This window comes from Balaenoptera physalus (assembly GCF_965194825.1).
Source record: "Balaenoptera physalus genome assembly, chromosome: 6".
Lineage (NCBI taxonomy): Eukaryota > Metazoa > Chordata > Mammalia > Artiodactyla > Balaenopteridae > Balaenoptera > Balaenoptera physalus.
Window position 1 is genome coordinate 82,799,499 of NC_138885.1, and position 16,097 is coordinate 82,815,595.

Genomic DNA, 16,097 nt, shown 5'->3' on the forward strand with positions numbered 1-16,097 from the left:
GTTTCACAGAAAGTCACTGGGAGTGCCACAGTCTATGTTTTCAAAAGATCCCTGTGGCAACAGAGTTGAACAAGTGGAACAGTTAGGAGGCAGTCCGCCAGGTGAGATAAGGTGGTGACTCAGAGCCTAGGGTGATAGTAATGGAGGTAGTAAGTGGTGGGATTCCAAGTATATTTTGGAGGTGGGGCAAATGTGTTTGAGCTCGATGTGGGTTGTATGAAATAGAATGCAGGAATACTCCCAGAGTCTATATGGTCGGTTTGCGTGAATTAGAAAAAGCTAGTTCTGCCTCTTGGTGTAAGCAGACCCTCTCAGCACGTTTTTGTGAAGTGGGCTCCCTTCCTCCCATAGACATACCTGGGCACTGGGCACCAGAGGTAGGTGAGAGGAGCATGGGCTGAGTACCCCTACTTGGCCAGGCATCCTGGTGGGGGGCTCAGTCTGTGCCATCAAATGCAGCAGCCCTGGATCATGACTCAGTTTTTGACCTCAGCAACTGGATAAATTGTAGTGTCATCCCAACATGAGGGACTGTGCAAGAGGAGCTAACTTGGGGTGAGGGAAGGTGGTGGAAATCAAATTCTAATTCGAGCAGTGTCAAGTAGGCAGATGGATATGGACTTTTAGAGGCCAGGCCATTGGGGCTACAGAGAGGTTTGCTCTCTGTAGTTTGAGTTGGAAATGACAGCATGACAAGCAGGTGGAGCTGTAGAATTAGGGTTTAGGAATAGAGATTTAGATTAAAGATGTGTATTGGGAAGTCATTCTGCCCAAAGGGATATATGAAACCTTTGAGGGAAATTACATTGAAAAACAAGAAGTACGGAGACTGCCTTTGGGGTATTATCAGGCAGTGGAAAGTGGGAAATGACTCTGCAAAGCAGTCAACAGGAGGAAGACCCTGGTACTCAGCATTATGGAAAACGAGTGAGGGCGGGGCATGTTGGAGAGGTAGAAAGGATCAGGGCTAAGGAAGGCTGCTGAAGCTTTTGAGGGTACTACTGAGAGGTAGTAGTGGGTAGGAAGGTAATTTGCAGGGAATTAAAAATATAAACTCCTTTCAGAAAATATGCACTGAAAGGGGGTAACAATGGGGTTATATATTGGTTTTTCAAAATAGGATGGTTGTGTCTGTATTAAGGCAGAGATGAGGGAACCAGTAAAGGAGGAAAGGAAGAGAGAATAGGTATTCAAAGCCGGTATTTTGCATAAGAGAGGAAGGAGAGATGGAAACAATTTATCATCTTAGTAAAGTTGTGGTTAGGGGTCATATGTTTTGGGGGTCACCACTGGTATTGAAGGTCTGAATAAAGTATAAAAGGGAACCAATAAGAGAAAAAATTGTCAAGCAGTGATGAGAGACCAGTTGGAAATATGAAGAATAATTTGTAATAGCCCATCGTGTTTTTCTGTGGACCCAAGAGCACAAGGGAATTGAGAATTCCAAACTGATCCAATTTTTAAACGTTAAGGGCACCTGTAACCGTGGTTCATAACCCAGAAGAGTGCATATCAAAATCACCTGGAGACTTTTTTCAAAATATTGTATCCCCTAAAATGTGTCAAATTGAGGTGTGGGAATAGGACGACTAGAAATGGGAGGAGAGATGCTTACATATACTTTTAAAACATTCTGGGTGATTCTGTTAAACTCCCACCCACATTGAGAAAACTGTTCTTGACTTGGGGGTTAGTAGGAGACTGACAGAGTGCAGGCTGGGCAGGAGTAGTAAAGGGTATCCCGAAGGGAAGCTAATGGACTGAGAGATGAAGAGTAAGGTTTTTTGGAGTGATCTCAAAAATAACAGTAAGTAGCAGTAAAATTTGGGGGGTGTGCTCAGCTGGTTACGTTCCCATACTGCAGAACTTTTCATGTGCATACGAAAGGCTCTGTATCTCCAAGAAGGGGATTTAATATTTTAAGAAAATAGCTGACCACGGAACCCTTTTTTTCATGGCGCCTTTGTGAACTAGTTTCTGCAGAACACATTTTGAAAATGCTGAATTAGGGAAGTCCAGCAATGGTTAGTTCCAGTTCGATTTAAAAGTTCACAGGTTGTGGGAAAGGGAAGCTGTAGTGGAAAGGTAGAATGTCCAGGTTAAGATCTAGATCTTCCAGGGCTGTGCCTTTGTTTGTGGATAGCTGGGTTACTTTCCATCCCTCCAGGTAAACTGTTTTCTACCATTGAGTCCAATATCAGTTGGATCATCAATATGAATGTTGAAGTTGCAAAGTTTAAGACAAAAGTGGGGATATATGAAGTATTTACAAACAGTGTATGTTCAATAGTTCGGTTTCTCAAAAACAGGGTTGGATAGTCTTTATGAAAGCAGACCAAAATCCAGTGGCCTTTAGGATAACTAGCCTCTTCCTTAATTAATGACAAGAAAGTGGATAATATCAAAAGAAGATACACTTTGAATTCCTGGAGTGCTCAATGTCAGTGACTTAATATTTTGGGAGTTTATCCACCTTTTGGGCCGAGGCAGTGTCACAGGCTCTGAGAATGCCCCCATTTGTACTGCCTGGCCGTTGAACTGAAGACTGCCTTTCCAGTGAAGTATAGTAAGTTTGAGATGATTAATACTGAATGTTGTCTCTGAAGATTTCCAAAGAAGCCAGTGATTGGTGAGGACAGGGATTGTTGGCAGGGATTAGACATTTATATAGCATGACTTAGTTTTTAATAATGATGTGATGTGAATTTTATGAGTATACAAGTCAGCTCCCACCACTGAGACATACTAAATGAGAAAGGTTCCAATTTTCAGTTGCCGCAACTATGTGTGTTTCACAGGTCAGAAGTTTCCATTCTTTTGTGCCAATTGATATCATTCCATTCCTTCCCTCATGTCTCTTTATTGTTGGATTTCCCCTCATAATCCTCTATTTAAAAAGAAAAAAACACACGTGTGTTCTTTTTAGTTACAGCAGTATACTTAACGATAAATTTTTGTGTGTGACCCAGCTGAAGTGTTCAGAGCACATGGAAACCACTTACCTGGTGACAGTTGTACATTCTATGTATTTATTTTCCCCTGTGGATACCTGAACTTTCTTTTCTTCACAGGTAAAGTCGGTGATAAACCTTTTGTTTGCTGCGTATACTGGAGATGTATCTGCACTTCGAAGGTATGTTAACAGGGTGGGTTAGCATATGGCTTACAGATGTTTATGAAGTTGCTTCTGGGCAAAGGGCCACTTTAAAGCTAAATAAAGTCTCACTGCCATTTTCCTCTAATAAAAATGATCCAAAGTTATATTAAGTTCCCACTTCCAGTGCCTTAGTCTTGCTGTACAGCCTTTCCTTTTCAACCTCCTATAAAAGCCCAGTCCTCTGTTTTCCCAAGTGGTAACTGTTCAATTAATCTGGCTAATTGGTATTAGTGTTTTACTGGAATTGGACAATGACTTTTCAATCCCCATCTACCCACCACTCTCCATCTTTGGAGGTGAGGGGGGTGGTGGGAAAATAGGGGCACTTGGTGTTCTGCAGATCCCCAGTGCTGGAAAGGCCATATAGGACTGTATACTTAACATAAGGTCTCTTGTAGAGAGTTGCAACTGAACTTTAAGGTGGAAAAATGTCTATGCTTAATTTCCACCTTCATTTTAAAGTGTGATTAGTACTTACATCAGCAGTATTGTATTATAAACTTCAAAGCTGCTAAGAGAATAGATCTTAATTGTTCTCACAACAAAAAAGAAGTGAAAATTATGTCACATGAATGAGATGTTTGCCAACACTACAGTGGTAATCGCCTTGCAATATACAAATGTATCAAATCAACATGTTGTATACCTTAAACTCACATACCTTTATTTCAATAAAAATGTGCACTTTATTTTTTTAATTTTAAAGTCTGATTAGTACTTGTAATCTGTAGACTGTAAAATGTTAAAGAATGGGAGCCTTAGTGAAAACATTTAACTTTAGTATAGTTGTTAGTTTCTTGCCCTTCCAATGCACAAATTTAGGGTATCGTTGTGCCACCATTCTTGTGTTTTGGAGAATAATGTAATGAAGCTTAATCCTGTGAGAGATGGTGAACATTTCTTCTTATCCAAAAAGGGCAAAGCTAAGGAAGAACGGTGAAGTGGCATTTACTCAAGGTGTCTGTGTACTGGTTAAACAGGGTGTCCCATTAGTGAGCCTGGTGAAGGATGACACCTGTCTCACAGGACCTTAGACTGAACTGATGGAGGAAATGTTACAAGAGTGAATTAAATTTTTTATATAATGAATAGCTATACTTAACAAATTTTCAGATTTGCTTTGTCAGCTATGGACATGGAACAGCGAGACTACGATTCTAGAACAGCACTCCATGTAGCTGCTGCAGAGGGTAATATATGAACCACTCATTTATTTTTTTTCAGACTTAATTTCTACTTAATACTAAAACCTGCTTGTTTTGTTTTGGATGTAGGTCATGTTGAAGTTGTTAAATTTTTGCTGGAAGCCTGCAAAGTAAATCCTTTCCCCAAGGACAGGTGAGCCCTTAAGTTACTTTCTAACATATAATTGGCACGCCAGTGTTTTATCATACAGGGCTATAATAGTTAAATGGTGGTATATTTAAATCCACTATGTATATTTTGGAGTCGTTACTGAACTTGCTATGGAGCCTTATAAAGGCAACCAACAAAACCTTGTTTCTGTTCAGTAGATCATTCTCTCTCCTCTTTCTTACCTAAGAAGGTCTCTTAGAATTTTCTTGGTTAGCCTGTCAGTTATCATATTGTATGAAGAAAACAATTCTTGGTGTCTGGAAAAATAAAATAGGAATTTTATCCTCGTGGGCCTTTTGACTACACAGGGTAGACAAGATAAACATTTGCAGGGGCATATTAAATACGTGTAAGGAGACTACTGTTACAGACCTCTAAAATGAATATATTGGAGTTTGCTGAAATTCCTGGATTTGGTTGGAGTCAGTTTTAGAAAGCTTCATGGAAGTTGAATTTTAACCAGTGCTTTGGGGAAGAGATGAGATTTGAGGGCACGGAAGGAAGAGAAGGGCACTCTAGATAGAGTGGGAGAAATAATGCCTGGAATATGTTCTGCTCCTCTCCTCTCCCTTCTGGTCCACATGGCAAATTGACATTCATCTTGCTGTAAAATACTGTTCACAAAGTGGATAGTCAAGGGAGGGGTAAGAGTGCAGCTTACATATATACATATGCTTAAAGTAAAGCCTGTACTAATATACTGGCATGTTATATAACTGGAGTTACATAACTGGATGAGTCAGTGAGTAATGAGAATATAAAGGTTCAGAAGAACAGAAAAAAAATACTTGGTGGGAGAGGTTTGATATTTATGATTAGGAGTTTGGGTATTTGAGGTCTATATGAAGTAAGTTTGGAGCAAGTTGATTATTCTCTAGCTATTAGATCTTTCTGTTTTAGTAAGGTTTTACTATTTTTTATATTAGTGGTTTGGGTTTTATTAGCTCAGCTTGCAAGATATGCAGAAAAGTTATGACATCAGTGTCTGAAAACTGTTAGCAATTTTATAAGTATGGTAACACTTTGATTACCTAAAATCATGATCTTTATTGGCAATATTCTAAAACCTCATGTTAGGGTGACAATTCTCCCTTTTATCCTCAAATGTAATGCCCATACCAGCTCTTTCTAGAGCAAGAAACTGAAGAGACTGTTTTCCCCTGCCCCCAGTATTTATAATCCCAAGTAAAACACTATTACAGGCTGGAAATATTTACTGCGCTTTGCATGTTTAAGGATCAAAATGTTTTGTTTTGGTTTTTGCCCTAAATTGGCCTCTAGGAATGTGAAAGCAGAAACACCCATCTGAGAGGCAAAAGTTAGCTCAGTAACTAACTTGGTAACTGAGTATTCATGATTTGAGAATGTAAGCTAGACCAACACGTCTTTTTTCTCTATTTCATAGAATCAGTGTCACCTCAAATTGTAAAATAGGCTTGAGCAGATTTAGTGTATGCTTTAGAGCTGATATTTTGCATTACTTCATGGAAAAGAAGAGTTGTTAAAAAAAAGATAACTTGCAGTTAACATTCAGTTTTTCCAGAAAGAGATAATTATACGCTGTAGATGATTGAGAAGTCACCCCACCTCCCGGTTTCAGGCCACTGACTCCCTAACTTAATGAAGGCCAATGTAGAAGTAAAAGGCAACTTAATTTAGCAGTTTTTTGAGAAGCACAAAGATACATGTAAAATGTTACTTACCTGATTTTAAAACTTAAGACCAGGTTACCAAACTTTATTCAAAAATATTTTTTAAATGAGATTGTTTTAAAAACCTTTGAGTTCCATATTGGGGCCCCACTGAGAAGGTAAAAGGTTAAGAACAAAGAAAGAAGGAAAACCAGAAGCTGGTGAGAGTGGCGTGTGAAAAAGTGGAGTCAGAGAGCCTGGTAGCCATGGAGAAGTGAAGTGACATAAAGCAGAGAGTGGATGAGAAGAGAAGCTTAATAGTTTGTGAAGTACTAGGGGGCTAATTATCATGCTCTGTCATTTACTTGGGTTGTGATTTACAGGGTTGGCTCCTCTTTCAAAAGGCTAATTAGCTGATTAACCACTGCTGGCAACTCTTCCTTTCTTCTTGTCTCCAGTCTTCATCTATATGACTGTAAAGAGCACAGCTCAGAAACACACTTCCTGTGGAAAGGGTAGCTGTTCTTCTGGCTGTGCAGTGGTCCAGTTGAGCCCCGAGAGTCCCATCCTTACCGGAGATGATGAAAATGTCAGTTCCTCTGAGGCCAGTCTTGCTCCTCCAAAGTATATTTGAGCCTTAATAAGATCGTGGTTGTTACCAGACTTCTGAGATTTACTGTGATTTTACATTGACAGGAACACAAATTTTCTACCAAAGGCTAGGGTGATAGATGCTATAGAGCTGATTTTTCTTTGAACATTCTATTTAAAGAGTGATCCTTTGGGCTTTCCATGAAGTTAAAATTTAGAAATACTAGAGTCTGTCTGTCTATCTGTCAACACTAGAACTTCCCATTCATAAGCACTTAGATAATGTGAACAAGACCCTTTTGCAGAAGGTAGTTTTCTCTTCCTCCCCATATCCCAAGTTGTCTCCAAGACCACTTTTTGGATTATAAATCCCTTTCTGCTTTTCATCAATATTACTTGTAATATTGCTTAAATAGCTAAATTTGAATGGCCCTTTAACCGGCATTTAAAATCTAAGAATGCTGGATTATCATCTTTGTACAGAAATTACCTAATGACCCAGTCCATGCTGTGCTACTTGTTTAGGTGGAATAATACTCCCATGGATGAAGCGCTGCACTTTGGACACCATGATGTATTTAAAATCCTGCAGGAATACCAAGTCCAGTACACGCCTCAAGGAGATTCCGACAATGGAAAGGAGAATCAAACCGTCCATAAGAATCTTGATGGACTGTTATAATGGTCTTAAGCCCAAGATTTAAATCACTTACCTATTTAATTGTGGAAAATGATTATGAAGAACATGTGTATTTCTATCTGGTAGTGATGTATATTTTACAACATTTGTCATTTCAGTGTTACAGGAGTTTTCTTCATTGTGCACACAGGACAAATCTGATCTCTTTGGGAAAAAATAGAAATAAAACAATCTCCCTCCATAATGTGAGCAATATTTACCTCGCGCATTGTATAATTTGATGTAAAAGAAACAGTTACCAATGCTAGCTTAACTGTGTGGTCTTTGTGATTTATTTTTGTGTATTTTGTGAATTTTCAATTTATGGTGATGATCTACTGATATGCATTTATAAATTAAACTCTGTTGTACAGTCTGTCCAAATGGATCAAGGCTGCCTTTAGAAGCAAAACAGTGTGATTTTCATGACTTCAAATATGTACTTAGAGTGTTTGATCAGTTATATGCACTTATGGTTATATGTTTGAAATATCTCCTGTCATCCTAGCTTCATGATGTGACTCTAAAAATTATAATAGTTAATAACTATTAGTAGGATAGACCAATTCTGACTAGATTGTATCAGGGAATCTGTTTAAGATATGTTTGGTGACCAAAACATATGTGTGAATGTAGTTAAAATAATTTTTGAAATAATTTCCTTTTTCTATATCCCCTTAGACCAGCCTCTCTTCCCAGATGTTTAGCTATTTGCCTCTTTCCTTTAGCTGGGAAAGTGGCTGCTGGCATACTATGCAGTTTTCATGTTTTCCACAATAAATCAGAAAACGCCTCATGTACCTGGCATCCGAGCTGTAACTATGCCATTTGTCTATAGGAGATGAACCAGAGACAAATTACTAAGCTAAGTAAGTACAAATTAGTCAAATTCATCGGCCAATAAAAGGAAGGGATGTGCTACTGCAGCTCTTTAAGAAGATATTTTTCAGCTTTCAGGATAAAGATAAATTCAGAAGTGCTCTAAGCTACCAAAGTTATTATGAAGGTATGGGAACTGCTACAAATAACATTTGTTTTTAAACCTGTCATTAAAAGTCTGCATCAAGATATTTGTTCTATTTGGGGGATCACTAGATCACTCCAGTTTTCTCCTGGTTTTCTACCTTATGTTTTTTGTGGACTTTTTAGAGTTTAATAATAAGAAAAGGCCATTTCATTTTAAATCGAGACCCATCGTTTGTCTTGGAGAGGAACTGCACACATAGATTATCCTGTCATACCTCAGAGGTAAAAGGGCATGTTAATAAGGACTTCTGATATTAAGCACACACACAGGCACATACGCACACACACACACAAATGGACTTCTCTGAAGCTGTGTTTAGTGAAATGTGCAGAATCCTCAACTACATGAATGCTGGTTGTTTCATTAATACACCAAATTCCTTTTTTTTTTTCTTTTTCTATCAGCACACACTGCTGCTTCCAAGCTTTATCATGCCTAATGGCTCCTTTCCCACTCCAGCAGCCTCCAAGTGTTTCGATTATTGCTTCCAGTCTAAAATCAGTGACTTCAGCCATTGCCCCCTTATTAACCTAGACGTGTTCTTTTGGTGGAACACGCCGGTGTTCCTTAACTGAGCTGCATCAGGCATGAAGCCGTTCTCGTGTGTGTGCTTCTGTGGGGAGTATGGTGGGTGGGTGGCCAGCCTTGCTGCTGTGTTCCTGCCTCATGGATCTATCAAGACATGTAGACAGGTGGTATTTGTAAAACGCTGCAGAGGAACAGCATTATTCCCAAAGATATTATGGGGTAGACACTCTTTAATAGAAATCAACTGAAATAACTGCTCAAACAGCAGCTTGCTCTGCGTGATTTAAATGAAACATTAAGATGGTTCAATTACACAGCTTAAAGATTACCAATGATTTTGAGGCTTTTCTCTAATAAAAAGAGGTTCTAACTATTATTTGGGAACAAAGAGTTTTCATCTTTTCTCAGATCATAACTATTTTGTGAAATCTTTGTGGTTTAGTTAAATGTGCCCTTATTTACCCATGAGGTTATTTATGACTGTACACTGGTTCCTGCTCTGGCTGTTTGCTGTTGGCTGGTGATAATAATGAGTACATTTGATTTAAATGCTTTTAACTGTGCTGTTAACTGCTGCCATCAGTATACTCCAAAGATCTTTTTGTTTTGGCTTTAGGATCATATGTGCTTTTTCTGTACCACAGAGCTCTATATGGTGGTGTTTATTTAAAGCTTTGTATACACTGTTGTTTTCGCTGGTCTCAGTTCTAATTATCATCTCATCTTTGAGTGTAATGTGCTGTACCCCACTGCTGCCCACACTGCCCTTTAGCTGCAGAGCTGGATTAGCTATCAACCATTTAATGCTGTTACCTGCCTGGCAGGGACTGAATGACCTGATGTTGGATTTAGATTCTTCCTGGGGATTGTACAGCTATGAATGTATTTGCTTCCAGAACCTCCCAAAGTGAATCTAATCTTAAAACTGTAAGTTGTAAGTATTCTGAAATTGGAAAATAATATTTATTTTAAATGAAATTAGGTAGTGTTGCTTTTTACAGCTTAATAAATACATGTATCAAAAAGAAACTGAAAATGAATTTGTTTAAAGGTTTTCTCTTATATCACTGGGTTGGGAACTCCACTGAACACAGGAACTACGTCGAGGCATTTTTAATGCCTTCTGTGGGCCAGGTACTATGCGCGGTGTCCAGTGGGGTTACCGCAATGACTAAGATGACAATTCTGTAAGCAGTTCATCCCTGAAGGTGAGAAGACAGGCAGGCATGTTTCTAGTCCTCTTAGAAGCTAACACTATCCTTTTACAGTTAGGAGGTGCTCAGTAAATATTTGCTGCATTGAATCTTTCACTAGGAGGGTTCTAACCTCCTTTAATGAGAAGAGAGGGTATTTTCACAAAAGTCTTGACATCTATTTGTGGAGCTGCCACACTGGGGTCTGCGTAGGACAAGCTGGTAATGGCAGCTCCCACCTGGTCCATGGGTGTGTGAAATGGCATTCACTCCCAATGCCAGAAACCTCTGGTTTAGGGTTAGCATACGGTTTTCTAACCACAGAGAAGGCACACGAACACCACGTATACCATGGCTGTCCATTTTCAACAAAGTTGTTTGTCACAAAGTAATTTGCTTTGCTATAGCAGTCAAATGTGGTTATTTGTCTGTATTACTGACATTTTAGAACTGGAAGAGATATCTGAAATCTCTAATCTTCTCACCCTTTCATAGATGAATGCCATTACTTTGAAACTGTGTATATTTTTGTATACCCTTTAAATTATTTGTAGCTTTTGGCTATGTTTGCTTCACAAAAGCTTTCTTAAGTTTTAATAGGTAAGATGTTTGTACCAGAACATATGATCCAGTATCTCAGAACACCTTAAGTTCCACCAAACTAAGAGATCTTTGTCTGTTTTAGTTTACCGACTTCGTTTCCCAACCATCTAGAATAGTGCCTGGCTCACGGCAGGTGCTCAGTATATATCTGGTGAACTAATAAATGAAGGAATCTTAACTAACCAAAGAAGCCACTTGAGTAAGCACCCCTTACTCTGGGCACAGCATCCCAGTTCAAAAAGTAGGTACCAGAGCTTTCAAAACAACTTCTAGTTTTTTCCTGGGATCGTCAGATGTGAAAGGAATGCTTTGTTCAATTAAGACTTAATATTCCATTTCAACTTACAGGCAACAAATAGACTTCCATCACTGAATGCTGACTAAATAGCAAAATCTATTTATTGCCATCTCAGAAGACACTTTCCTGAAAAGGGAGAAATTTGTCCTGAGTGGTGCATAAAAGTCCTAGGCTTATAAAACCCCATACCAGAAATACTCTTAAAACACACAAACACCCCTTAGCCAGGATCTATTTAGTGACTTCTTACAATGATCAATTATATAGAAATACAAACATACCGGCTAGGCAGGGCATTATCTACTTCACTCCTTGGAGAAATACAACTCTTCATGTTCGTTAGGAAGAAACTTTATATTTCCTAGATGTAAATACTACAGATAGGGAGGTGAGAACAGTCATATTTGCTATGAGGCCAGGATTCAAGCTTATACCACTATTCCCTGATAGCTCATCGAACAACAGTTGAGTCTAACCTGCCAGACTTACATCTAACTTGGCGATTCTTTTATGTTACTATTTTTTTTTCCAGCACACAATGCCTTTTACTTTGAGAAGGGCACAGCTTTCTAGCTTATAACGTTTTTGGAGAAAAAAATGGCAGCTTTTTGTGTGGGTGTAGTAACTTCTCAGAAAGTAACACCTCACCTCATCAAGGAGGGTGTGGGGTTCAGATGCTGCTATGGACACAATACAGAGTCCCATTTTACATGTATTTTAAAAGTTAACAACTTGCATTATAGCAGCACTGAAATTCATTTTAAAATAAATGCCAAATTATTTCTGCATTTGGAGGCAGCTCTGGTGGTCACCAAGACCAAAGGACTTTTGTTTGCTTGCTATTTGTGGTACTCATTATAGCTTGTTTCAATAATGTGTTTCCTCTGATCTCTTCCACCAACCTATCTTAATCTGGGTAAGAAAGGGTAACGCTTAGGAAAACGGTATTAATCGTATTTAAAAATAAGGACTGATATATTTTTATGCTTAATCATAAGATGAGAGAAACATCAAACCTACACATAATGCCAGTAGCTTTTTAAATCTTTATACAAAATATTATTTGTAAGAGACTAACTTTATAATTTTAATACTTTTTAAAAGTAAACAAAGTCTCTTAACTGGTGCAGTAAAATGAAACTATGCCAAAGCACTCTTAGAGGGCAAAAATATACCAAATAGTTAAATATTAGCAATTAGAAACAATTTTTTTTAACTGTCATCTTTGTTCCTTCATCATTTCAATTTAAAAAGTCAACGCAAACCCAGTCAGGTTGATGGCAATCATCTTATGTAAAATCTGAGAGGAGGCCTTGATTTGTGTTTAATACGAAGGAAAGTACCATGTGCATATTATATTTAATGCAGTACATATACTTTAGCTTTAATTTTGAGATAGACTTCAAGGAAACTTTATTCCCACCAGAAAAATACAGTATTTACATAACAGTATGATTGTGGTGGTGACAGGAGAAAAATAAGATGCAGCTGCAGACAGCAGTTTGTGAATGTTATCTAGAAGAACCCTGTCAAACCCACTCCCTAAACCACTTTTTTGCGCGTCAGTGCTAATGAAGGGACGAGGTAAGTAACACAACACACTTCACAAAACATCATCCAGTCCAAAAAGGGTCTAGAAAAAGCACAAGAGAGACAGTGGAACCATTTGCAATGTATTTGTGAGAGAAACACATTTATCAGTGAAAAATACGCAATTCTCAATGCAGTTACACAGGGTGAGTTTTCAAATTATTTGACTCTCATCATCTCTGGTTAATGATTTGTCAGTTACTATCTTCTCTTCTCAATTTGAAAATTTTATGACTAAGACTAAATACCAGCTAATAACAATAAAGACAAGTGAACCCATTTAAGAAACATGCATTAAACTTCTGAGTTTGTCTACATCTACAATTAATTTCAACTTTTTGAAAAATAACAGGATTTACCTTAAGAGAGCTGTTAATAGTTTGGCTCCCTTGATAGAACTGTGAAGACAATTTCGTTTACTAGTGACCGTGATGAAGGCAGAATATATTCAGCTTTGGATATTAAAGTTTAAACGGAAAACACTACTCACGAATTTGGAAAGTTTACTTCCTTCCATTTGATATTAGCCAGTATCATAAAGCCATGACAAACAGAAAAACTAATTCTCCCGAGAGAGAATTTGTCTCTAGCTTTCAATGGCTAGTGTGGAAGATATAATAAAGAACACAACTTTTATCCTCTGCCCAGATACAGGATGGCTACCTTCAATAAAGAGGTGATGTAATTCTATATAAACTTAACTTTGCACTATTTCATAGGCAAACCATTGGAAAACTTCTAGCCACATTTAAAGCAGAGAGAACAAATAAGAATTCTCCAGAATAGAAATATGCCAATCCTGCATGAAGCAGTTGCCTAAATAACCGTGTGATCTATCCAACCACCTATAACAACTGAGCACTGACTCTAGGCATGGCATTTGCTAGATGCTGCTAAATGTTTCACCTTTCCCAAAGGACTCTCATTCTAGTTCTGATGTTTTTGGTGTATCTGGATGTTTTTTATTTGTAAAACCCACTCTGTGGAGAGGGTCTTTCAATTTTACCTTCAATAAGATGCATGAAGCCCTTCAGAGTAACAGATGTTTCTGAATTAGGGAAAAATCCACTTGCTATCAACAGGTTGCAGCGAATTTGCTGGCCTTTCTTTTGTTTCCCTAGAAACACAGGATGTGAAGGAACAGAGTAGCAGGAGGGAATCACAGGTGGGAAGGAAAAATGTCACCAGAGAAGATGAGAAAAATTCATGCTCTTATACTGCATTCATCTGTAAAAAGAAAATGTGGTTACATTTATTACGCTGCTCTTGTAAAACGCAGACTCATATATTTAGCATTACTTGTGTGTTCTACAATGGAGTAGTAGAAAGACACATCCCCCGGCAAAAAACCACCATGGAATTAGAGGGCCTTCAGCATGTGCTATCCTTTCTCCTGGACTAATAGAGACCTTTTATGTCACCTAAGCTGATGGATTATTACTCTGCAGCCTGCTGGCTTAATTCTGTCAATTCATCCAAGCTGCATAAAGCTTTTTGCTAGTATGCAAGTCTGGGGACAGAGCAACGTGGCAAATCTGCTCATGCAAAACAAGAGTGAGGCAATGCTGAGCTGTATGCCAGAGGGAGAGAGGGATTTGGGGGAAATGACGAATTTTCCTTAAAGGCCACTCAGCAGGAATAACAAACGAATGAGTTTCAGGTAGAGGCTAGAGAAGTAGAATCATTAGGGACCCCTCCACCTCCCCCAGCAGGCCCCCTCGGAGGCAGTGAATTGCTCATCCAAAGGACACCGGCCTGCCACCGACTTCCTATCTCACTTCCATGCTGGGCTCTCCCCTTAGACCAGGTGCTCTCGACCAGGGGTGATTCTGTCCTCTGGCAACATCTGGAGACATTTTGGATTGTCATGACCGGGTGTGGAGGTGTGTGTGCTCCTGGCATCTAGTGAGTAGTGGCCAGGGATGCTACTATACATTCTGCAACGCATAGCACGGCCCCATAACACAGAATCATTCAGACCCAAAACACCAAGAGCAACACAGCTCTAGACTACAAGCCTCTTGAGAACCGAGTCCTTTTTTTTTTTTTTAATCCCGAGTACTCAATAGTGGGTGGTACATAGTGGGCTCCTAGGAAAATATTTTGGATTGAAAAGCACAATGAAGGTTTTGCCCCTATGTTTCAGTCTGGCTGAGAGTAAAATATGTAAAGATGGTGGTCTTCAGAGAGAGAGAGAGAGAGAGAGAGAAAGCAAGCGACCCTGGATTCAAATCCTGTCACTGTCTCTTACTAGCTGTGTGACCAAGTCATGTTACTTAACCTCTAAATCCCAAGGTCCTCATCTATTCAAAGGAGACTAATAGTCTCTAACAGATAGATTTGTTGAAAGGATTAAATTATACAGCATATGTAGAATGCTTAGTAGACTAGATGGAAAATAGCAGACAATTAATAAGTGTTATTTAATATTTATCATTAAATTACTATCAGCTTTGTCCAAGCTTTGCCCAAAGGCCTCTAGGAAAGGAGACTGGTTCTCATGTAGTCCCAGAGGAAACAGTTTATTGTACAGGAAAGCCAGACTAAACAAGCACTGAAGCCAGGCTACAGAAAACACTGGTGCTCTGTCTCTCAGGAGCCTGCGGTCCTCCTGCTCCTGAGGCGGCACCAGGCGTTGGCCCCAGTGCCCTCTGGTCCAGAGCTGCAACCTCCAGACACGGCCGAAACCAGCCAGCTCCATGAAAGGTCTATTTCAGAGCATAGGCCCTAACTCCAAGAGTGGATGGATGCGGAAAGGAAATCGTGGCCAAGATTGAGGACAATTTGGGACAGACAAGGTGGAGTCCACCCAATTCGGAGACTAATCCCACTTTAATTTTGTCTAACCAGTGCTGTGCCCATATTATAGCTCTTAAATCTTCTATGGGTTTACTCTGGAGATCTGTGTGTGCACGTGTATATAAAAATAGATTTATTTTATTCTACAAATGAAATGAATGAAATCATCTGGAATGAAATGGATGGCTCCTGGGCAGGGGGAGAGGGGATCCAGAGCCACAAAACCATTTCCTGGCATTTATTTAGAGTAATTAAATTGCTCTCACAGTATCGTTCCGAGAGCACAGAGAAAGCAGTCATACTGCATGCACAGATGGAGGGGACTGATCCATCTTATTTTCTCAAGGTCACAGGGCATAATGGTATGACAGAGTTGGAGCTCTGATTTCCAAATCCCAAACACAGGCCTCTCACCCAAAGGCCTCCCTGCCTTCGTCTTAACAAACCAGAACAACACATACTCAGTGTCAAGTGCAAACAGCTTCTCTTGGGTGCAGGTTTTGAATGAATCAGAGATCAGCTTTCTGTGGGGGGCATTCCAGGAGAGTAGACAAGAACATGCAGTCTAGAGACACCCCAGGTGGATTCAAATATTCGTTCCCTCATTTACTAACTACTTCATCTTAGTCAAGTTTCATAGTTTTG

At 39.2% G+C, this 16,097-nt stretch overlaps 2 protein-coding genes across 3 annotated transcripts in view; one reads left to right on the forward strand and one right to left on the reverse strand.

The window, feature by feature from the left end:
• GLS (glutaminase) overlaps positions 1-7,826 on the forward strand; it is a 78,098-nt gene extending 70,272 nt beyond the window's left edge. Inside the window, exons 15-18 of the mRNA XM_082467092.1 lie at positions 3,072-3,133; positions 4,271-4,347; positions 4,432-4,495; positions 7,261-7,826. Of these exons, the coding sequence (XP_082323218.1) occupies positions 3,072-3,133; positions 4,271-4,347; positions 4,432-4,495; positions 7,261-7,417 (360 nt within the window). The 3' untranslated portion in view covers positions 7,418-7,826. The remainder of the gene's footprint in view (positions 1-3,071; positions 3,134-4,270; positions 4,348-4,431; positions 4,496-7,260) is intronic.
• A 4,897-nt stretch (positions 7,827-12,723) lies between these two features.
• Positions 12,724-16,097, reverse strand: part of STAT1 (signal transducer and activator of transcription 1) — a 44,299-nt gene continuing 40,925 nt past the window's right edge. For both annotated transcript variants that reach the window (XM_082467074.1, XM_082467075.1), the window contains exon 25: positions 12,724-13,880. In XM_082467074.1, coding sequence (XP_082323200.1) covers positions 13,866-13,880 — 15 coding nt within the window. In that variant the 3' untranslated portion in view covers positions 12,724-13,865. The remainder of the gene's footprint in view (positions 13,881-16,097) is intronic.